The 23,622-nt window shown below is 35.2% G+C and overlaps 1 protein-coding gene across 4 annotated transcripts in view; it reads right to left on the reverse strand.

Moving 5' to 3' along the window:
* Window positions 1-23,622, reverse strand: part of AFTPH (aftiphilin) — a 63,557-nt gene that overhangs the window by 20,277 nt on the left and 19,658 nt on the right. For all 4 annotated transcript variants that reach the window (XR_011377888.1, XM_060309373.1, XM_030877383.2 and 1 more), the window contains exons 2-5: window positions 14,314-16,277; window positions 3,763-3,914; window positions 1,825-1,951; window positions 1,363-1,419 (exon numbers count right to left, since the gene is read on the reverse strand). Coding sequence is in view for 3 of the 4 variants with exons in the window: in XM_060309373.1 (XP_060165356.1) it covers window positions 1,363-1,419; window positions 1,825-1,951; window positions 3,763-3,914; window positions 14,314-16,245 (2,268 nt within the window). In the remaining variant the exon portion in view is untranslated. The remainder of the gene's footprint in view (window positions 1-1,362; window positions 1,420-1,824; window positions 1,952-3,762; window positions 3,915-14,313; window positions 16,278-23,622) is intronic.

Raw genomic sequence — 23,622 nt, forward strand, 5'->3', positions numbered from 1 at the left:
CATTCACTAAACCAACTTTGGTATTAAAAGCTTACAAAAATGGTAAAATTACATTACTAATAAAAGGTTGTAATTAAGATAGGAAAAAAAGCATAGACATTAGTCTCTAATTCCACATAAAACTTAAAGAATTGGCTAATGTGCTGACCCTAACACAGAGCATTAAGTAGGTTACTGTCGCCAACATGCTGAATGAAAAGTGCCCACAAATTAAATTCCTACTTCCTATGCAGAATGTGACAATAACACCACCAACAATCTCTAGAATGCTACTCCCTGAGGAAAGAGATCCACATAACCAGAAAGTTAAAGAAACGTTCTGGATTACATTTACCTACAACATAAAAGAGAGTAGGGATGATCAAGGTGTTTTGAAAATACAAGATAACCATTCACAAAGGAGCAGAAACTGATTTTTTTTAAAAAGGTCAAGCACAGAAGTTTTTGTGCAATTCCACAAAACAAAACAAAGCAAACAATTCAATAACAATAATTAGAGCTTATTCATGGAAAAGTTTGCAGATTAAAAAAAGGTCAAGTTCCACAGCAAATTCATTTTCACATGCACATAAAGGGTTTTTAAACTTAAACTCCATACCAAGGGTTCCTCAGTTATTTTTTTCTCTATCTTAAACACAGTATCTTTTTCTTATTTTCAAGTTATTGGTGAAAGAATTTTAAAATACTTTTACTTTGATAGGACATTTTTATGCACCAATAACTCAAAGACACACCAAAAACCACAAACAAGTCAAACTTTAAAATGTGACTGAGCCTTGATAAGGTACAGAATGAAAATTCCTCAGTTTTCCTGGACTACCTGGCATATCTGAAAAAACAAAATTCAACACGTTTAAAACATTAATGGAAAAACTAAATACCAATTATGGGTCCTGACTCATTTTCATTTGTTATAATTTGGTATTTCCAAGCTTTGATATACATCCATGGCTTCAATACTGCATTATTTAAAAATAATCGTAAATGCATTAAAACAAGTGATAGCTAAGGCTTCAGATACTTCAGCTTCTTCTTTTTAAAAGCAAATTAAAAGAGAGAGACTTCCAAAGGTGGATTTTACAAAAAGTTATGAGCACTAATATTACTATGATAAAAAATAATTTTCAATCTAAAGCAAAAGTGTCTATAATTAATAGAATACAGAAAAATATCCTCAGATCAAGACTTGAAGGGATTTATGAGATCGAAAAAGGATATACTGTATTCTCTTAACGGCCCCACAGTAAATGCCCCCACCGTAAACGTCCCTTAAAATACACTTTCCATGTCATGCTATGCAAGATGATTTTACAGAATAAATGCAGCAATGATAAACACATGCAAAGACATCTTTGTACTTACCAATCCTGCTGCATACATGGGCACTATAACAGGTTGCTTCTTATTGCCCGTGAAGAGCTATATACGTACGTTAGAGAGAAAGAACATATATTTAGAGAATGATCTGTCATAGAATGAAAGTTTCCAAAATATGCTTGTAATGCTTTATTACATACATCGTGAATGATAAATTGAAGAAATTGTTAAATTGCCCTTATGGGGTTATATTTTTGATCTCCTAGCCCAATTCCTTCATTTTATAGTTAAGGAAAAACACTAGAACAACTTTTCCTAAAAATAAGAAATATTGCAGAAAAATCTAGATAGATTTATGCTTAAAAGTTGGCATATTCAAAAATACATGAACATGTTAAACCAACTAATATTTATTTTTCTGAGGAACTAGTTTCAACAGAAGTGTGACAGAATTTAAAAACATTCATAGGTTGATTAAAGGATTTTCCAAGGTACTAATAAACTCACAATGTTTCGGGTGTCTATTCCCAAGGAGCACAAGAGCTTCTTGTTGCTATGGGAGCCACCCCACTGATATCTCAAGCCATGTGCATCATGGATGTCCTGTAGCTCAGCCCACACATCCAGCAGTTCCCTGCAAAGGTCACGATGAAGCCATGGGTTACTCAATAGCTTTCATGGGTTACTGAATAGCTTTCACCATGAATTCTACTTTTAATGTGACTGTGAAATATACATTTCAATTAATCTTGTGTCTAACATGAGTATATAACTACTATCTGAATGAAATCAACAGCCAACACTTAGTCATTAGAAAAGTAAGTTAAATTCATTTGAAACAATCAAGCAAAAATTTGGCCTGTTTGTTATTTTTTTTAAATTGTAAGGCAAAAATATTTAAAAGGAGGAAAGATACCACCCAGCATCCCACCATCTTTCTGGAGCTATTTAATATGTTTTCTCCTTGAGTCTTGACCCACAAATACAGTTGCAATTACAGCATATTTAAAATTCTGTATTCTTTTTTCAGATTTTAAGCATTTCCTTATGTACATATGTATCTTTTTCAGTGGTTGTGTAATGTTCTATTAGACAGATGCATCATCATTTATTTAGCCACAATCATCATACAGTTTTAATTAAGTTGTTCTTACTGTTTGGCTCCTATTGCTAGTAGTACAAGAATATCTTCCTGTATTTTATGGTGTGTGTTATTGCAGAATTGTGTTATTTCCTGAGAATGAATCTCTTGGGTCTAAGAGTATGAACTATCTGTACAGCTAGCATATTTTAAAAAAATATCTACAGTTTAAAGATGGCAAAACATCAACCTTTTTATCCCCTTCTGTTCTCAGAAATCACCCCAAAACAAAAGTCAAGAAGCAAAAATAATATGCATCTTCAATGAAATTAAGAAATCCTGCCTCCAGAGGTGGGGAGTAACGAAATGTAACAGAACTATCCAGGAATAAGAATAAAATTAGCAAGTCAATCTAGACCCTCTAACATCTAATAATTAATAGGAGTTCCAGAAAGAAAACAGAGGCAATGGAGGAAGGTAATTGTCATTATAAGAGAATTGCTCAATACTGAAGAACAGAAGCTTCCAGATTGAAAGGTTCCTACCTAGTACTCAGTCCAATGAATGAAAAAAGATTCATATCGAGATACTTCATTGTGAAATTTCAGAACACCAGCAACAAAAGACCCTAAATTATAAATTTGATGTAGCGGTAGAATAAAGTAAAATTTTACCTCCTGTGTACCTTTTTCTCTGAGGAGGCTATTAGAGGATGTGCTCCACCAAAATGGGATTTAAGTGAAGGGAAGTCCCAAGACAACATGTGTTTAGGGGGCCCAGACTGATCCATTCCAGATTGGAAGGAACTGGAAGATGGAGGACTCCAGGTAAAAAATGGAATGGTCAGCTTGATAGGTCTTATCACAAGTAAAATTATATTCACAGGCTGCTGGAGGGTAGGGAAAGACTCAGTAAATGAAAAAGAGAGGCAATTATTAAATCCAGGAAAAAGGTATACTATAAAGAAAATAGTGGCTTAGCTGTGAACACTATATATATGATCGTAATAATGAAAATACCAAATAACAATTTAACCAAAAACTATGATATAAGTATACTGGGAAGATGAAGAGAAGAGAATAGCAGATGTAAGATCTAAATTTTCATCTATCATACTAGGAAATCAAAAAATAATATAAAAAATTGATTAGAATATCGATTTAGAATTTTTTTAAAAAAAGCTCAAAAATGGACAAGTAGAGAGTTTTTTAAATCATATCTTTTAGCACAATATAATTTTTTAAACTTAAACACAGTAATATTTTAGAACCTTAATGGTTTAAGATAACCTTAGATAATCTTATAAATTAGAACAGTTGAAACTAACAAATATACATGCTATCTGAAAAGTGTCTACTACTTACCCACTTTCAGCTAAGGCCTCTCTTCTTTGTATTGGCAAGGTGCTTGCTTCCAGCAAGTGCTTCAGGGAAGTAACTTCTTCTTCAGTATCAGGGACAAATATGGAAGGAAAACATGCTTCGAAAATTCGCTCCAGGCGGTTTAGTAAAGCTGTCTGCATCAAAACACCCCCCAAAAGTTTATTTTCATTTTTGTAATTTTAATAATGTCATAGCTTTATCATTACTACACACACACACCCTCATACAACAATACCCTGTCCACTACTATGGGGTGGGGGAACTACCAGTCAGATACAGGAAACACTAAGTGAAAGAAGAATAACTACTCATAGAACAGCTTTAAATAATTGTGTAATGACAAATAAATGTCATTACACACCAAGCATCATGCCTGGCACTTCACAAACATTATCTTACTTAATCCATTACAAAATTCTACAAAGAAGCAATTACTACCCCATTGTACAGTGAGAAAGCAATCTCAAAGTCTGAATAATCTGCAAGCAAAAACAAACCCAAAAAAACCAGACAGTATTCATAATCTTTCCATAACACTGGGGTGTTTCTTACTACCACTCACATACTCTATATTTAGAACAATAAGATTGGATGCTTGCAAAAAGTATTATCCTATTATAGTTGAACAGAACCTGGATATGAACATGTGAATTCTGAAAACCTTTTTTTTTAATTTTTAAAAAATCTTATTGAAGTATAGTTGATTTACAATGTTTTGTTAGTTTCTTCTGTACAGCAAAGTGACTCAGTTATACATATATATATATTCTTTTCCATTATGGTTTGTCCCAGAATATTGAATGTAGTTCCCTGTGCTATACAGAATGACCTTGTTGTGAAAACCTTTTAGAAATATCTGCTAATAGAAGAAACCAAAGTAGGAAAGAATGTCTCAATTTTTACCAAGAAATTCATGGCTCATTTATCATTTTGATGATCTGTGCTATCTTTTAGAAATTCCATTTCTCTACTCTTCTATGGTGTGCATATTTGTATTTCTGAATAGTACACTATCTTTCCTCCAAGCAAAGCCTGCATATCCCCTAGAGTATTTTCTCTGAGAACACTGGCATTTTTGGAGTATTTTTATTAATTAAAACTTGTTGGATTTAGATTAACTTAGATTTGGGGGGTACTAGTAGGTTTTGTCTACATGTAACCTACAATAACATTTATTCCCACTTTCCTAACTTTATTTCAAATACATGTAAAATATTTTCAACTCAGCTCACCTTACTACTTAAACATCAACTAGGAATACAAACTTTTAAGTCAAAACTTGTTGGAAGATTAAGTGTACTACTGAAATGACATCCTGTGTACAAGAAAATGCCACATCATGGCGGTACTTCCTGCCAAGTAACAAAACAAGTTAATGCTTGATTTCTGTTGTTTAGTATAGTCAGCAAACAGGAAAATTAAAAACAAAAGGAAAAATTTTCACATACATATTTTCCAAAACAAAATCTCTTTTGGAAGCAGTATCAGAGCAAAAAACTTGACACTGCATAATTGGTCTCAGGGTACTCTTCTGCTATCTCTACAAAAGTTTAACACCTTCATTATATTCATGTATATGATATGGGAAAAGGTTCTCAGTATCAATTATGAAACCTGCAGTAAAGAGTAGACTCAAGATCCCAAGGCTTGTGAAACTTGAGTGCATCAAGGGGACCCATACTTAACTCACTTCAACAGAGGGAATGGACAGACATTACTTTTAAAGGGATCAGATAACCATCTAATTGGAAACATAATAAGCATTGGCTCCTCTTGGGCAGGGAGGGTAAGCAAAAACTCACATATGACCAAATTTTATTTCTCTGTAAATTAAAACAGAATCTTTCTTGTATCCTCTTTGTTATCCTTTTAATGGGATAGAAAAAACATTTATCTAAGGATGAAAGAAAGGACCTCAAAACATATTCAATGATTTGGATCAATCATTACACATAACTACCAGGTCTTAGGTATACCAGTGAGCAAATTCTCAAATTAGTGGAATGTACTTGAAGAAATAGAACATTATTTTAACCCAATCACATTTAAACTTTGTTTTAAACTTCTTCCCAACCTTTTCTCATAAAGAATAAAATTACATGGAAATTTTAAAAGAAAGTTCCATATGTCTTTAGGATTAGATATTAGAGTCAATTGCTTCAAATCTTTTGCTGAATGAGGTAGAGCAGGAGTTGGTAGATTTTTCTCTATAGGGCTAGATAGTGAATAATTTTCGTGTTGCAGGCCATCCATAAACAAATAAGTGTGGGTGTGTTCCGATGAAACTTGATTTACTAAAACAGGTGGCAGGACAGATTTGTCTGCTAAGCCATAGTTTGCTGACCCCAGAGGTAGAGCCATAAATAAATTTTTTTAATAAATATTCAAACAACCAGAATCCACTAACTGACCAGCACCACTCACCACAAGGAGGAACTCCTCAACAATTCAACAAGAAAGCAGCTAATAGAATTAACAAAGATTTTGATTAAAATTAAATTTCCTAACATTTTACTTTTTAAAGTATATTAATTTCCAACTACCAGTTTGATGCTAAAAGGGCTACTATCTTGTTCATGGTAGTAAATAATGCCAAATTTCATTTACTACTAGTTAATTCCAGTAAGTAAATAGCTGATATAATTATAACACTTCAATAGAGGACTGTGGACCCAAGGGGCTGAGACTCAGTTTCAGGATTTATAAACTGGAGCTCTCAGGGCCTACCTTACAAGGTGAATAATAAATTAGAGGAGTAAATGCTTGACACCCAGTGTGTGCTCAAGAAGTGGTAGCTTTTATCACTACTGTTGTTATTATATAGATGATACATACAGACACAGTGGCCTGCCAAGGAATAAATGTCAAAACCAGGTTCAAATCTCACTAAGGCTATTTCTCCACCACTATTTAGCATTCTAAATCATTATGAAAATACTTGTCTCAATTTATATCAATTTCTAACATATTACATCAAGAAATTAAATAATCCAAATATTTTGCATCCTCCCCAAGATCCTCCTATCAAGTTGGGAAAAAGGGACCTAATTAAAAAATATCTGTTGTTAAGAGCTGCTTATATAATGAGAACCTGTTACTGCTACCCCTTGGGGATTTTAAATTTTGAAAACTCGTGAACATTTTGGTTGATTGTTGGCATCTGTGACTTAAATCTTGATCACATTATGAAAATCAAAGAGTGTAAACCACACATGAGGTGTGTTAAGATGCTTTACTTCCCAAGAAGCACAATAAAGTTCAAACATTCGATGGAACATAGCCCAAGTAACTTGGTAAGTAGAAGAGGTACAAGAATATAACACTAACCCTCAGAAGAAGAGAAACTAACCTACCATAAGAATAGTTTCTCTTATGACCAAGCAGATAAATTTCTTTCAAAAAAACAGATTTCCCAAAACACTGTAATTAGACACTCAATTTTAAAAAACTCATAAAATTTGAGCATGAGATAAAAGGTAAAGGTTGAAACTTCCCTGGTGGCGCAGTTGTTAAGAATCCGCCTGCCAACGCAGAGGACACAAGTTCAATCCCTGGTCCGGGAAGATCCCACATACCGCAAAGCAACTAAGCCCGTGCGCCACAACTACTGAGCCTGTGCTCTAGAGCCTGGGAGTCACAACTACTGAGCTGGCGCGCCACAACTACTGAAGCCTGTGCGCTGCAACTACTGAAGCCCACGCGCCTAGAGCCTGTGCTCTGCAACGAGAAGCCACCACGATGAGAAGCGCACGCTCACCGCATCTAGAGAAAGACCGCGTGCAGCAACGAAGACCCAACGCAGCCAAAAATAAATAAATAAATAAATAAGGTAAAGGTTGATACTGGTAAAGGTTTTGGGTTTTTTTGTTTCTTGAAGATTATTAAATAATTTTAATTGTTTTAAAATATATTCAATTTTTTCCTCAACATTGTCAGCCAAGGTAGTTTAACACATGCAACAGCCTTAAAGTCAGTAAAGAGAAATATTATTTAAACTTCGATTTATTCTACTGTACATAAGCAAATTATTCATCTAACACTACTATTCATAGTTTCCAACAAAGCAAATAGTAAATTTTTACTAAAGAGCCAGTGCTGCACTCTAAATTAATGTGAGGGTAACAAAATAAGTACACACACACTTAGCATATTAAATATTTAGCTGAGGTTACAATAGTAACTAAATAGCAAACTAAATAAAATAATATTCACTCCAGTTACTTGAATTTCAAATGCCTTCAACTTCAAAGTCAAAGAGGAAAAATAGTCATCAGTTCTCCCTTGTATTTGGAATTAGGAAACTGGTGATTGAGCCATGTCTGTCAATTCAAACACATATCAAATTCTAAACCTGCAAACAGCAGCATATCTGGCCATTAAACATTTTAAGAACAGGGGGCTCTGATAAATGCAGGGTTGAAAGGCAAATGCTTTTCCAGACAGGTACCAGACTCCCTTTTTCATTTTCTCTACCGTTTCCAGTGCTAGGAAGCCAAAGGAGAAGGTCTGCTACTTGCAGACAAGCACACTTGGGCTCAGAAGAGTTCCTACCTGTCAAATCTATTCTAAGAAGGGAAACTAGCCAGAAGCAGCATTTTTGCTCTCAAAATAGTCTGACAGGTGAGTATACAGCTGAACTAGGGGTACTCCCACACAAATTCTCATTTATCTCCCTATTACTTTTTGCTATTCACCAAAAAATCCAGTTGGCAACACTATTTCTTGCACCTTTTTTTTTTTTTTTGCGGTACGCGGGCCTCTCACTGTTGTGGCCTCTCCTGTTGCAGAGCACAGGCTCCGGACGCGCAGGCTCAGCGGCCACGGCTCACGGGCCTAGCTGCTCCGCGGCATGTGGGATCTTCCCTGACCGGGGCACGAACCTGTGTCCCCTGCATCGGCAGGCGGACTCTCAACCGCTGCGCCACCAGGGAAGCCCTCTTGTACCTTTGAAGAACATTTTCTAAGAAGTGCATTTCTGAGATTATTCAGTAACAGCTAACATTTATTGAGCACTAGTTATGTGCAAGACACTGCACTAAGCACCTTTAATATGCACAATTTCATTTTATCTTCACAATGAGTTTTGAAGTAAGTACTATTATTATTCTCTAAATCTCAGGTTCAGAGAAGTGGCTAATGCAAGTCAGTGCTGAAAGCTGGATCTAAATCTAGCAGTGTGACTCCAGAGCCTTGATTTTTAGGTACTATACTATAATCAGGGCCAACTTATGCAGTAGGCACAGGGCCTAGGGTCTACAGTAATTTTAGGGGTTCATGAAAACGTTTTAATAGTTACTATTAACATACTCAACCTTATACCAAGTTATAAAATAGAATTTTAAATATCTTTTATGGGGAAGGGGCTCACAAAAGTCGTATGTGGTCTTAGCTATACTACTCTCCAAAGGTACACTGGCTTTTATAGGATTTCTCTATCTTTCCCAATTTTCTCATTTCTCACATATTTGTTTTCCTATCAGGGTCCTTTTTACCTTGAATCCCTCTATATTTTATTTTTTTCAATCCATACAGTGTTTCTGGAAAAGCAAAAACGATTACCCAATGTTTTAATTCATCAATGAGGGCAAAGCACTATGCATGAATTCACTTATACTCATTCCCAGTTCTGTCCTATCTCCATGTCTGGGTTTGGAGGAAAAAAACCCTTTCATTTTATACACTGGTACAAGTAAGTCATATTATCTAATGCAGAGCTTCTCAACTGACGTGGCTCAGTTACAAACAGGTTACAGGTCTTCCAAAAATCCTGAAAGCTATATATGGATATTTGGCATTGCCTCTTGTGACAGTTAATTTTATGCATCAACTTGACAGGGCCAAGGGGTGCCCAGACATTTGGTCAAACATTATTTTAGATATGTCTGTGAGGTTGTTGCTGGATGAGATTAATATTTGAATTAGTAGACTAAGTAAAACAGATTGTCTTCCTTAGTATGGATGGGCCTCATTCAATCAACTGAAGACAGTTTGCGGACTACAGATCTTAGGACTTAGTGATCATCTCCATAATTGCATGAGACAGTTCCTTATAATACATCAGTCAGTCTGTCTGTCTCTCCATGCATGCATGCATGGTTCTACTTCTCTGGAGAACCATGATTAAAACACCTCTATTTTGTAAATGACTACAGTAGAGTATAAAAAGATTGTGTATTGAAATTCTCATTCAGTTTTCCAAAGGAGTGTATAAGACCAGCACTGAGGATCCTAGACTGGTTCTGAGGCCACTCAAAGGCATATCCCCTTTAAAGTATCTTGATTTTAGGGTAATTTCTAAAATTCCTTCAACATATTTCTAGCTAGTTTTCCTTTCTCCCTTATAAACAGTAGTTGATTAATGTCAATAGTTTTAATATTGATAGAATTAGGTCTTGTTCTTAAGTGGAAGTTTAGAAGAAACATAAAATCCACTGGGCAATTTAATCTTCCATTTAAGAGGATACCTTATGCCTTACCACCATTAAATATTAAGTAAGATATCAAGTACAGTCTACAACTGTATACTTATCAATCCCCAGTTTCAAGCTATGTAAGAAGAGTAACCAATTGTAGTACTCACTATGCTCTAAAAAGATAGTTTGCCCCTTCTGCACAGTTTCTGGATAAATCTAATAAAGTATTTCTATCTGTTTTGGAATTAAAGACAGAATTTCAAATTTTCTGAGGGAAAAATAACAAAAGGAATTGCTGTCCAAATACTTCAAGCAAGCAAAGAGCTACATGGCCAAAATCTCCATTTCTTTCTTTCTTTTTTAAATTGAGATATAATTGACATATTAGTTTCATACGTACAACATAAGGGTTCAATGTATGTATATATTGCAAAATGGTCACCATAGTTACAAATTTTTCTTTTCTCGTATGAGAACTTTTAAGAACTACTCTCAGCAACTTTCAAATACACAATGCAGTATTATTAACAATAGTCACCATGCTGTACATTGTACCTCCAGGGACTTATTTATTTTATGACTGGAAGGTTGTACTTTTTGACCACTTAATTTCTTTATTTTGTTGCTTACTTATGTTTTCAGTCATAAGTTCAGGTGTTCACCCACATTAAGGAAAACCTGCACAAATCTTAGGCAGGTGATTAAATAAATGAAGGTGAAAATGTAGTTACACTCAGTTTGAGAATGCTGACTTTCTGGTGAACAAACCAATAACTTAATCTCAAAATAACATAAGCCAAAGTATTAGTGATTCTCTTCTTTTTCCTTTTTGTGATACTCAATTTTTAAAGCTCTCAAGATAAATCTTCTAATAACATTTTCCCAGTAACATTATCAACTAGATGGCTAATAAAAGAAAATGACTCATAGCTTCCTTTTCTATAGCCAATTAATACAAGGAGATTACTTTCCAATTACCTAAATTCTCAAATAACACCCAGAGCAATATTTTGAAAATTTTACAAAAGCTCAGAGTTTAATGCAGTGCTCATGACATTATCTCCTTTACCTTATAGCAAAGAAAAGGCATCTTGGCTATTTCAATCAAGGTTCCTTTCTGGAACATTAACAGGTTAAAAAAAACCAAAAACCAAAAAACTGTTAAAACAATACATATAATGGTCTTTTGGAAAAAGAACTGCTTTCAAAGTAAGGAGATTTTTGTTTTTTGTTACTGTCATTTTATTTTGTTTTAAATCTCAGCCCCAAAAGTGAAGAATAATTTTGACCTTTTTCCAATTTCTACCGTAGCGATACCACTAACTTGCTTTTCTCTACAATTTATAAGAATATTAACAGGAGAATGAAATAAACTGAACTCTGCGTTCTCAGAAAAAAATATTCACTGAAGGAGAAGACTATTTCTCAATAAATGGTCATTATGGCTTTTCCATCAAGGCCTGAACCCTCTGAGGCTTGCTGGACTCACCATCTGAGAATTGGCTTGACTGAAAACATTTTATAAGTTTCAAAGATTTCTTCTTGGTTGACTTTTCCCTAAGTAACCAATTATAGCAATAAAGTTACAATAATTGATTGTCTCTTGACCCAGGGAACATATATTTTATTAAAATGTTAAGATATCCTTCTGGTAGGCTGAAAAAAGGAAAGTACTAAAAAAACAGGGACCTGGACAATGTCACATACATAGCAAAAAAGTCAAAGAAATTTGAAATGACAACTATAGCATTTGTCTGACTTCACAAAGAATTGTTCCCCATGTTTGCTTAATTGAATTAACTGAGCTCTGAATTCTAAAAGACTCTCACAACATTCTGTCAAAACAATTTGCGGGCACTCTGTTCAAGACAGAATTGTTGTATCCAGGTAAGATTCAACAGGGATAAATCATTTTATGATTAAAAAATCTAACTTTTAGTGTCATTAATATGTGAGGATTTCTGTGCTGTCCCCAAAATGGTAGCAACTAGGAGAAACATTTTAAGAAAAATGTTAATAAATCTAATCCTCTCCTAGAGAACTAGAGTAATGTGCATTTCCAGCAGATTCTGGAAAAGGAAGAAACTACAGGTCACAACCCTCCTTTACAACAGAAGGATAAGAATGGAAGTCACTTTCCAGCTCAGTCACTTTCCATTTCCCCACCTCAATTTCCTTCCAAACTTCTCTTCTAGCCCCCTTCCAGCAGTTTCTCCTTTCCAACATGCATCTCCAAGTTCTGCTCATTTTGCATAGCCATTCAGCAAAAAGAAAAGCCTGAGGACTGAACCAGACAAATCTCAGGAAGTCAAAGCATCTTGACACAATCCATATAGTTTTTGTTTTATTTTTACAAAATAGAATCATACTACAAGATTCTTATTTTTCAATAGATTTTTTTCTCTCGTTTTAACGTTTACTGTCATTTTATCTTCACAAAAGTCCTTTGCAACAGACATTACCTCCTTTTTACAGACAACTGAGTTCAGAAGTAACTTGTCCAAAATCATAACGCTTATATGACTCTGAGTCAAGATTCAAACTCAGATCTGTAAGATTCCATAAAGCCCTTGTACTTTATTTCCTCCTATATCCAGTTATCAGATTACACATAAATAACTTCAATCATATGATGCAAAAAATTCCTTTCTGAAGTGGTCATACTTTAAAAAATACATTATATGATGATGTTAAAAGTTCTAAGGCTATAAATTAATGATTATCCTAGTGTCACCCTATACTCTAATAAGATGAAACTAAACAGGGAAAGGATTAGCTCAAAAACCAACAGTCTTCACTTTGCATTATATAATTAATTCATTCCTTGTTTAAAATTGTAAACTTCTGCCTCAATAATGAATTACTCAACAGGAATAATACATATTAGCCAAACCATGTAATAACTGAATTAGCAAATTAAGCTATTCAGACACTCAATGTCAAACGAAAAGTGATTAGCTGTGCACTCCAACTGGTGGTACCACAATTTCTACAATATCTTAATGTATCAGTAATATCAAAGCAATTATGTATAACCATTTTAATTAACAGACTCTGGAAATATTTCCAATTGAAAATGGTTTGCTTAGCAAAAGATAATTGGAGAAGCAAAGTTTATAGATTCTGATTTTATTCTCAGTATTTTTAAAATAGGCCTGTGGACCAAGTGTTACATATATCAATAAAAAGCAGTTATATTCAAGGGAGTGCTTTCTTCCATACCCCTGGTTAAATTTAGCACAGGGTACAACTCAGGACTGGGGAACAATCTGGATATCAAACTGCACCTCTAGGGGCTACTTTAGGTCAAAATAATCTTAATGAATCTTCTCTGAAAGAATCTGGACCAGAAAAGGATAAAGTACAGGGGCTAAGGGGTAAAAATATTCCTGACAATCCTACGTCCTAAGAGTAAACATAAATATACATTTGCAAGAAATTGTAAGCAAATAAATAGTCACAGTATGGCTAAGTCAACTATGGCTGTTGCATGTTCTAGCTCTAACCCTTAATCCATCTGACACCCTCACCTCAGGCCTTTTATTAGCTGTTAAATTATGAGGCCCATATCTGCTTTTTTCAAATTCTTTTTCTATCCTTCAAGTCCCTATAGCCTTCAGCACAGATTGAGGTTTCAAACTCTGCTTGCTCTTTTTTGTAATCAAAACTAGGTCTTTGACAGACAAAATTAAGAGACATTATTTTCTGAAGCTTAAAAAAATCTTTGAAATCTCAGTTTAACCTTTTGAAATCACTATAAAGGTAAAAACTGAAGGATTTGTTGGAATAGTTCACTAACTAATGAATTTTTACATAAGTGGTATTTATATTTATCAAAAAACCAAGTTGATGATTATGATTATTTAATATTTCTGTAAATATTAAAGAAACCTACTGAGATAAAGAAAAATCTTGCCAAGCATTATTATAAGAATGTCTCTTTAACGTTAACCAAATGATTGTGAAACATGTAACTAATCTACCAAATCTGGCAAGCATTGTGTATCATAAAGAGACGCCTTTAACAGGTACCCAATTAAAAAATACTTTTTGAAAAGCTGAATTAGAAACCTCTATAGCAATTAATATGTCATACAAAATAGAGAAAATGAGTAAATACCTGAGCTGAAGTGGCTGTTTCCTGTAAATGACCACCAGCAACTGCTCCTTTGGAAGCTGCTAAAGGGACACTGTGCGTTTTGGGGGTTCCTGGAGTATCAGTCTTCTCATCTGTCCTATGTGACTGCCAGGCTTCCTTTCGATGATGAGATTCAGTAGCTTGCTGGTCTCCAAAAGCAGCCCAAGAGCAGCTATCTTTCTGTCCATCCTCAAAAGCATTCCAGTCTACAACCTGGCTAGGACCAGCTGAACTGAAGTCCGCAAAATCATCAGAGTCCTGAAAATCACTGCAGTCATCTTGAATATTTGGCACAGAATCAAAATCTCCAAACTCACCTTCTTGCCCAATTTTCAGTTCTGAAACAGGTTCAGTGCCTGTCCCAGTAGATTTTCTTGCCAAACTGCATCCCTCTGATAAACTATCAGAAGTTTGTTTTAGAACTGACTCAGTAAATGTAATTTCCTCTGGGCAAGAGACAGCATTTGATTCCCCAAATTCTCCAAAGTCATCACCTGGTTCACTAAAATGTGGAAAGTGCTCTGAGGACTCTTCAAAAGTGACGTCACTCATTGAATCTTGTGTACCAGTAACAAAAGGTGGAGTTGTGCCACTGGCTGTGCCAAAGTCACCAAAATCATCCTCATTGGTATCGTTGCAAGTCACAAAGTCATTACTACTATCATCGTTTTTTACACTCATAGAATCATCCAAAACATTTTCTTCTGTAGGATCAATGCTGAGGCTTCGGGAATCAGTACACTTTCTACTTTCTTCTTTGGAAGAACCAACTTCATCATCAGCATCGTAAGTTTTAGTAGAATCCATGCATAGGTCAGCACGTTTAGAAGTAAATAAATCAAGTTTTTCCTCAGTTTTACATTGTTCTCTCCTACTGGCTTCTGAATTTTCAGTTGAGTCTACCAAACTCCAAGCCTTTGATTGAACACTTGAATTTAAAAATTCATCCTGTTGCAATGTTGGAAGGCTTTGTTTTTCACTGGTGAAAGCTCCATTACTCACCATGCTTATTTCTGAAACACAAACCTGATCCTCTCCAGCACTGTCTCCTTTATCACCAATGCTTCTATCCAAGGACACTTCTTTTACAGAATTCAGTTCATTGACTCTATTAATTTTATTGTTTTCCTGAATGGTAAGTGCTTCTCTATCATTTAAAACTGCACATCCTATTTCTTCTAGTTGTATCCTTTCTTTTTTGGAAAATGTGGCAAAATCTGCAAATTCCTCCGCAGGACTAGGTGCAGAGTCTAAATTATACTCAGTACTGTGAGTGCTAAGAGGCTTTCGTCCTTTTGAATCAGCTACAGTGTCCAGATCATCTGTTCCCTGAGGATTTACAGTTTCCAATACTGCAAACCCATTTGTTAGAATCTCCAGACAAGGAGGCTTTTCACCATTGCAGCTCTCTAACTGCTTGTTTTGATGAACAACATTCATATCAGTTCTAAAATCTCCTGGAGAGAAACTTTCAGGTGTTCCAACATTCTGTCTCTGCTCCACTACTTTATTTAAATCTCTTGGACTTTCTATGCCATCAATGGAAGTATCTAAAGTTTTAGGTGAAATTATTTCTTTGCTGGTGGTAGAAAGTAAAATATCAGACTGTCCTTTCACAGAAGAAGAAAGTTCAGCAGTGATGTCCTTATCATTACCATTTTTGATGGACTTAAAGCTTGTAAGGCTATCTACATTTTCTGAGAAATCATGAATTGGCATAAAATGGTTTGAAGGTACAAACTCTTCCTTGGGATGAGTATAATCTGGTGTATCAAAATCAACAAACCCTACACCAGAAGGGCTAACTTCGGAAAACCCACCAAATTCCCCAAATTCATCCTCATCCTCATCCTCAGCTCCATTGTCTAGTGGTGGTGGGGATGAAGAGTACATTCGAATGATGTCTGGCTCCATTGTTCAATTGCTTTCAAATAATTAATTTACACCTGAAAAAAAAAGATTTTTTTTTTTAGGGAACTGATTACATAGAACAAAGTCTTTCAAAATTCTCTCAAAGAAACTTCAAAACTATGCAAATTTACAGTGCTCTGTTTTTTATCTTTTAAACTATTTTTATCTCAGGTGGGATTACACAGCTATAATATAATGGCAAAAAAAAAAAAGAAGAAAAACACTCTCTTCTAGTGTATGTTTCCACGGGCATTGGTAGTACATTACTGAATCTGGGGATTCCAGAAAATTTCAAATAAATACTTACAAAAGTATATGTACAAAAGTCTCTCTTGGGGCACTTGCTTGTTCTCTTAAGCTCTCTTTCCAGTTCATTGGGGACTCAGGGCTTGCCTTATGGATTTGTATGAGTTCTTCATAAATAAAAGACATGAAAATTTCATCTTTAATAATGGCTACGAATATTGATATTTTCCTCACTTTACTTTTCAATGTTTATTTCTGACCCAAGTTAATTTTTTTCTTTTAATAGACTTTATTTTTTTAAATAAGTTTTAGGTTCACAGCAAAATTGAGCAGAAGGTACAGAGATTTCTCATATATCTCCTACCCCCATTCATGCATAGCCTCCTCTATTATGAACATCGTCCACCAGTGGTATATTTGTTACAATTGATGAACCTACATTGACACATCATTATTACCCAAAGTCCATAGTTCATATTAGGGTTCACTGTTGGTGCTGTACATTCTATGGATTTGGACAAATGCATAAAGACGTGTCCACCATTACAGTATCACACAAAATAATTTTACTGCCCTAAAAATCCTGTGTTCCACCTATTCTATTCATCCCTCCCTCTCCCCTGCCCTGGCAACCACTGGTCTTCTTACTGTCTCCATAGTTTTACTTTTTCCAGAATGTCGTATAATTGGAATCACAGAGTATGTAGCCTGTACACACTGTATGATTGGCTTCTTTCACTGAGCACTATGTATTTAAGGTTCTTTCTCCATATCTTTTCATGGCTCAATAGCTCTTTTTTCTTTTTTCGTACTGAATAATGTTCCACTGTCTGGATGTACCATAGTTTATTTAATTTTTTATAACTTTCAATTTTGAAATTGCTTAGGACTCACAAGAAGTTGCAAAAATAGTACAGAGAGTTCTCATGTATACTCCCACCCAGTTTCCCTCAATAAGAATACGGTAAACAACAATAGTACATGATCAAACCCTGAAACTGACATCAGTACAACCTATTAACTCAGCCACAGACCTTGTTTAGATTTCACCACTTTTTTTCTTTGTGTGTGTGTCTGTATAGCTTTATGAAATTGATCATATGTGCAGATTAGATTTCAGTAACTTGTCACTACAATTGGGGATTAGAACTGTTGCAAAAATAGTTCAATAATACTCATCAATATAAAGAAAGTCCCTTGTGTTATCCCTTAACAGTCATGCCCTTCCCTAAACCCTAACTGCTGGCAACCACTGATCTATTCTCCACCATTATAATTTTGCTATGTCAAGAGTGTTATCTAAATGGAATCATATAATATGTAATCCGTTGAAGTTGGCTTTTTCACTCAGCTTAATGCCCTCAAGATCCATCCATGTTGTTGCATGTGTCCACAGTTCATTCTTTTTTATTGCTAAGTAGTGTTCCATTATATAGATGTTGGATGTTATAGATGTTACCACAGTTTGTTTCTCCATTTACTCCATTCAAGTCATTTGGGTTATTTTCTGTATTTTACAACTACAAATAAAGCTGCTATGTACATTTGTGTACAGATTAACCTGTGAACATGAGCTCTCATTTCTTTAAGATGAATACCCAAGAGTGCAAATGCTGGGTCACATGGTAAGTGTGTGGTTAACTTTATAAGCCAAACTGTTTTCCCAAGTTAATTTTTAAGGGGTCAAATTGGTTAATTTTCCATTAGTAATTTTCTTCATTATTTTGCTATCATATAAGCTTAAAACTGAATAAATATTCACTTATTTTCTTCTACTTAGAGGGTTTTTTTTACATTTAATTTTTAATACATCTACAATTTATTTTGGCATATGGTCTAAAGCAAGGGTCTAAGTGAATTTTTTTCTGACTAGCAATTATCATAATCCCATTTATTGAATAATCCTTCCCATGCCCACCGGTTTGATACCTTCTTTTTCTATATATTTAATTCTTAAATGAAATCTATGTCTGGGTTATTTTGGTCCTCTCTATTAAACAGTCAAAAGTGTCACAAGACAAACTTAACATTAAAAGCAAAGGGTAGATTAACATCAAAGTCCTAGAACAAAAACAGCCCATAGACAATGAATTGATACTTACTGCAATTCAGTTGTCCTTAGATACATAAGGAAAACGTTTACTACAAAATTCAACCAGTTTTGCAAGCTAACAACAACAAAACTTTCTTCCGACTCTCAGGATAAAATTTCATAAGATCTTCCAGTTTTACAGAGAAGGTACCTTAGAAACCACATAATTTAATTCAGAGATGAGGAAAATGAGGCCTACTGGTCAGCAACTTTACCAACAGTCAATACAGCTGGTTAATAGAGAATGGCTTCAGAATTTAGAAAAGATCTTTAGGTCAATGACTGGTCAGCTGCTGAGAGAAATAAGTGAGTCAAGAGAAAAAAACATTCCATTGTAACATATCTACTTTAAATTGTTTACCTATGAAATCAGCATTATAAAGAAGGAAATAACTGCTTTAGTGCTAAGACACCTTCTTTTCTGCTGATTTAAAGAGGAAAAAAAAAAACAGTAAAAAATACACATAAACCCTATTTTCTTCCCTTGTCTAGAGCACAAAATACCCCTTTTAATGCTGGCTGTACAGGGTCATTTGACCTCTGACAGTTTCCCTTTAATGATGAAGTTCCTAGTATTTAAAAATACTCTCCAATTGTTAATGAAAGTGTGGAGAAAGGGACACTTGTACACACATACTACTGGTGGGTGCATACATTGTTACAAGGCTTCCAGAAGGCAATCTGGCTATACTAAAAAATAAAAAGTTTTTAAAGTAAAACAAAATGCTCCAAAGGGATTACTTAAGCAAATTATGCTACATAGGATACTATGTACTCATTAATATCATAATTCCTTTTTTTTAATTTAAAAGCATTCATAATGATGGGAACATGTCAAAAGGACACAAAAACCAGCTTGAAGGGGTTACTGCTGTTTAAATCAGGGACAAATTGAGCATCAAAATAAAGATGATGATAGATTATAATTCACTAAATAAAATAATAAACTATCAGTCCTCATGGATATAAACATATAAGTGAAATAAACTGAAAGTTAGATGAGGAACAAGTTACTGCATAGTTTCAAAATATCCCTACAACATACTTAATTACAAAGGGAACAAGTGTTAACTTTACCGTGGTGAAGCCTGACACTTAAGTGATCAAAGTGAACATCACTAGTAATGGGAATATCGAAATCATGCATCACCTGACAAGATGCAATGAGGACACAGACTCACTTCTGGAATATTGCTGCCAAAAATACATAGCCTGAATAAATTCATGAGGAAACTTCAGACAAATTCAAATTGAGAGAGAGTCTACAAAACAACTGGCCTATAATCTTCAAAAGTATTGATCAATGTCATGAAAGTTATGAAGAAATTGGAAAACTGTTCCAGACTGAAGATGACTGAAGAGAAATGACAAGTAAATATAACACTTGTTTCTCAACTGGCTCCCATTGTTATAAAGGTCATTATTGGGATGACCGTGAAACTTGAAGAGCCCAAGAATTAGACAGCAGCAATACATTGATGCTAATTTCATGATTTTGATGGTAGTATTGTGGTTATATAAGAGAATGTCCTTGGTATACACTCTAAAATACTTGAAAGAGATGGGGCATCAGGTTGGCAACAGTCTCAAATTGTTCTGGAAAAAAATCTTATTTGTACTGAAACTGCAACTTATTTATAAGTTTGTGATCACTGCAAAATGAACAAGATTAAAAGCATTCCAGGAGATTTATGTTTGCATTTAAAATATGCCTACTTTATAAAAATGTGTTACTTATACAATAATAATGCTTTATTAAAAATTGTGGCAAGATAAGCATAACATAAAATTTACCATTTTAACCATATAAGTGGAATCATACAGTATTTGTCCTTTTGTGACTGGCTTGTTTCACTTAGCATAATATCCTTAAGGTTCATACACGTTGTAGCATGAGTCAGAATTTCATCCTTTTTAAGGCTGAATATTATTCCATGGTATGTACATACTAACATCTGTCGACAGACGGATAGGTCGCTTCCACCTTTTGGCTATTGTGAATAACGCTGCCATGAATGTGAGTGTACAACATACCTTATTTTTAAAACTTTTTAGTTTGAAATAATAATAGATGAACAGAGTTGCAAAAATAGTAAAGTCTGTACACCCTTCACCCAGTTCCTCCTAATGGTGACATCTCAAATAGCTCTAGTACAATAGCAAAACTGGAAATGTTGGTATTACTATCAACTAGACTACAGACCTTACTCAGTTTTCACCATTAAAAAAAACCCAAAACACTTGCATTCATCTGTGTTTGTGTATAGTTCAATTTTATCCCACGTACAGACCTATGAAACTACCACTATCAAGAAACAGAATTGCCCCAACTCCCCTACCTCATTCCTGTCCCTGGGCAACCACTAATCTGTTCTCCATATCCATAGTTTTATCATTTCAAGAATGTTATGTAAATGGAATCATACAGCATGTACCCTTTTGAGGTTGACTTTTTTCACTCAATACAATGCCCTTAAGGTCCAATGTATGGTTATTACGTGCATCGGTAGGCCAATTATTTTTATTGTTGAGTAGTATTCCACTGTACAGATATACCAGTTTGTTCAACCACTGACCAACAGAAGGACATATGGGTTATTTCCTATACTTTACTATTATAAATAGTATATATACTACATTAATAATATATACACTAATAGTATATTTAAATAGTATTTAAAATAAAGATGCTAAGAGCATTTACGTACAGGTTTTTGTGTGAACATAAGTTCTTATTTCTCTGGGATAAATGCCCAAGAGTATAATCACTGGGTCCTAAGTTAGTGCATGTTTAGTTCTGTAAAAACTGCCAAACTATTTTCTAGAGTGCTGTATCATTTTATATTCTCATAATACTATATTTTAAAGAACCATCTGTGATGTTTAAGTAGAATCTGTTCATGGTTAATCTATTGCTTTTTCTAAAACTTTTTATTGTTTGAAAAATAAAATATTTTATTATTTCAAGGCTTATTTCAAACTCAGATGTTAAGGCAAATATAAAGATCTGAAATCAGGAACTTTGTAACCAATCCAACAACACAAAGTAGTTTTTCTTCCTGTCACACCCTGGCAAGGTACTCTCTTTCTCCTAGGTGCAACAGGCTCTATCAGCCCCCCAGACTACGAACATTTCCACATTCCTCAAACCTGTGTCACCTATCGATGGGAAGAACGTGGGCTGCACATTCCCCTTCAGCAGGTCTTGGCTCTGGCCCAACTCACCCTTCAGAAACCTAAGAGAGTGCCACTGCTCACGAGTTTCAGCCAAGAATGCCAACCAGCCAGTGTGAAGGAGGCCTGAAATTTTTCAGAAAATTCTTCTGTGCCCAGGGCAATTCAGTAAAATTTGTTAACTGAAGTCTATTTGTTCATTTGTTAACTGAAGTATTATTTGTATAATGAATTTACATATTAAGTCTGACTTAGACAAATCTAACTTTTTTTTTTTAACCACAGGAAAATATGGATTTTAAAGTAGATATTTCTACTTAACAGAGAAAAGAAAAAAAGATAGATGAGCTACTTTAATACAGTGTCTGGCACACAACCACCTCAATAAATGTTTCTTCATCCTTAATGAACTACTTACACCACACACAAGGAGTCCTAATCAATCATCCAGTTTCTTTACAACCTGAACAAGCACTTGTACGTGTGTGTGTGTGTGTGTGTGTGTGTGTGTCTCTGCGGGGAAGGGGGTGTGCTCAACCTGCCATTTTTTTGTCTGCTTATTCCAAGACCTGTTAGAGGAGAGTAAACAAGTAATGGGGATATCCAGAAAAGATTCAAGTCATAGTATACACAAGGCTCTCATGACTGAGTAGTAATGGTAGTCCTAAAGGTAGTCAGAGCAGCCCTGTGCCAGAGTAGCAGCCAAGGTGACAGGGGATATAATGAGTGAAGGAGATTCAGTATTAATCTCTCACAAGAAAAGGAGCCACATTTGCTTAAGGAGTTCTAGCCTCAAGTCTGAAATAGTCTTAGAAAAAAAAGATGGTGAGTCTCTAGGCTGAAAGCTCTGGGGCTAAGTGGCAGGGAGGGCTTGACAAGGCAGAGGAATGAAGAGGGATTGGGCTATCATCTAAGACTATCTAAGCCATTTCAAAATGGTTTCTCAAGAAGGACAAAATTGGAGGATTTAACCTACCAGGTACCAAGCCTCGGTTTAAAGCTATATGGCCACATGATAACAAAAATGCCAATGCAGTGTGGGGGGGAAAGAACAACCTTTACAACAAATGGTGCTAGATCAACTGGGGAAAAGGTCTTTGACTCTACCTAACATCTTACCCAAAAGCTAGCTCCATACAGACTGTAGGCCTCAATGTGAAAGGAAAAACAATCAACCTTCTAGGAGATAATTTAAGAGAATATTTGCATGACTTTAGGGAAGACAAGATGTTTTAAACAAGTAACAGAAAGCACTACTCATGTAAGAAAAAACTGATAAATTGGACTTAAGATTAAAAACTTCTGTCCATCAAAAGAACAACATTAAGAGAACAAAAAAGCAAGCCAATGCCTGGAAGAAGATATCTGCAATACATATAATTGTCAAAGACCTCATATCCAGAATATGCAAAAAATTCCTACAAATCAATGTGAGACGACCTAAAAGAAAAATGGCCAAAATATTTTTTTTTTTTTTTTTTTTTTTTTTTTTTTTTTGCGGTACGCGGGCCTCTCACTGTTGTGGCCTCTCCCGTTGCGGAGCACAGGCTCCGGATGCACAGGCTCAGCGGCCATGGCTCACGGGCCCAGCCGCTCCGCGGAATGTGGGATCTTCCCGGACCAGGGCACGAACCCGTGTCCCCTGCATCGGCAGGCGGACTCTCAACCACTGTGCCACCAGGGAAGCCCTGGCCAAAATATTTAAACAAGAGTATTTCACAAAGGTGGATGTCCAAATGGTCAATAAGCATTTGAAAAGTCGTCAGGGAAATGCACATTAAAACCACAACAAGAAGGACTTCCCTGGTGGCACAGTGGTTAAGAATCCACCTGCCAATGCAGGGGACACGGGTTTGAGCCCTGGTCTG

The sequence above is a fragment of the Globicephala melas genome, chromosome 12 (genome assembly GCF_963455315.2).
Source record: "Globicephala melas chromosome 12, mGloMel1.2, whole genome shotgun sequence".
Classification (NCBI taxonomy): Eukaryota; Metazoa; Chordata; class Mammalia; order Artiodactyla; family Delphinidae; genus Globicephala; species Globicephala melas.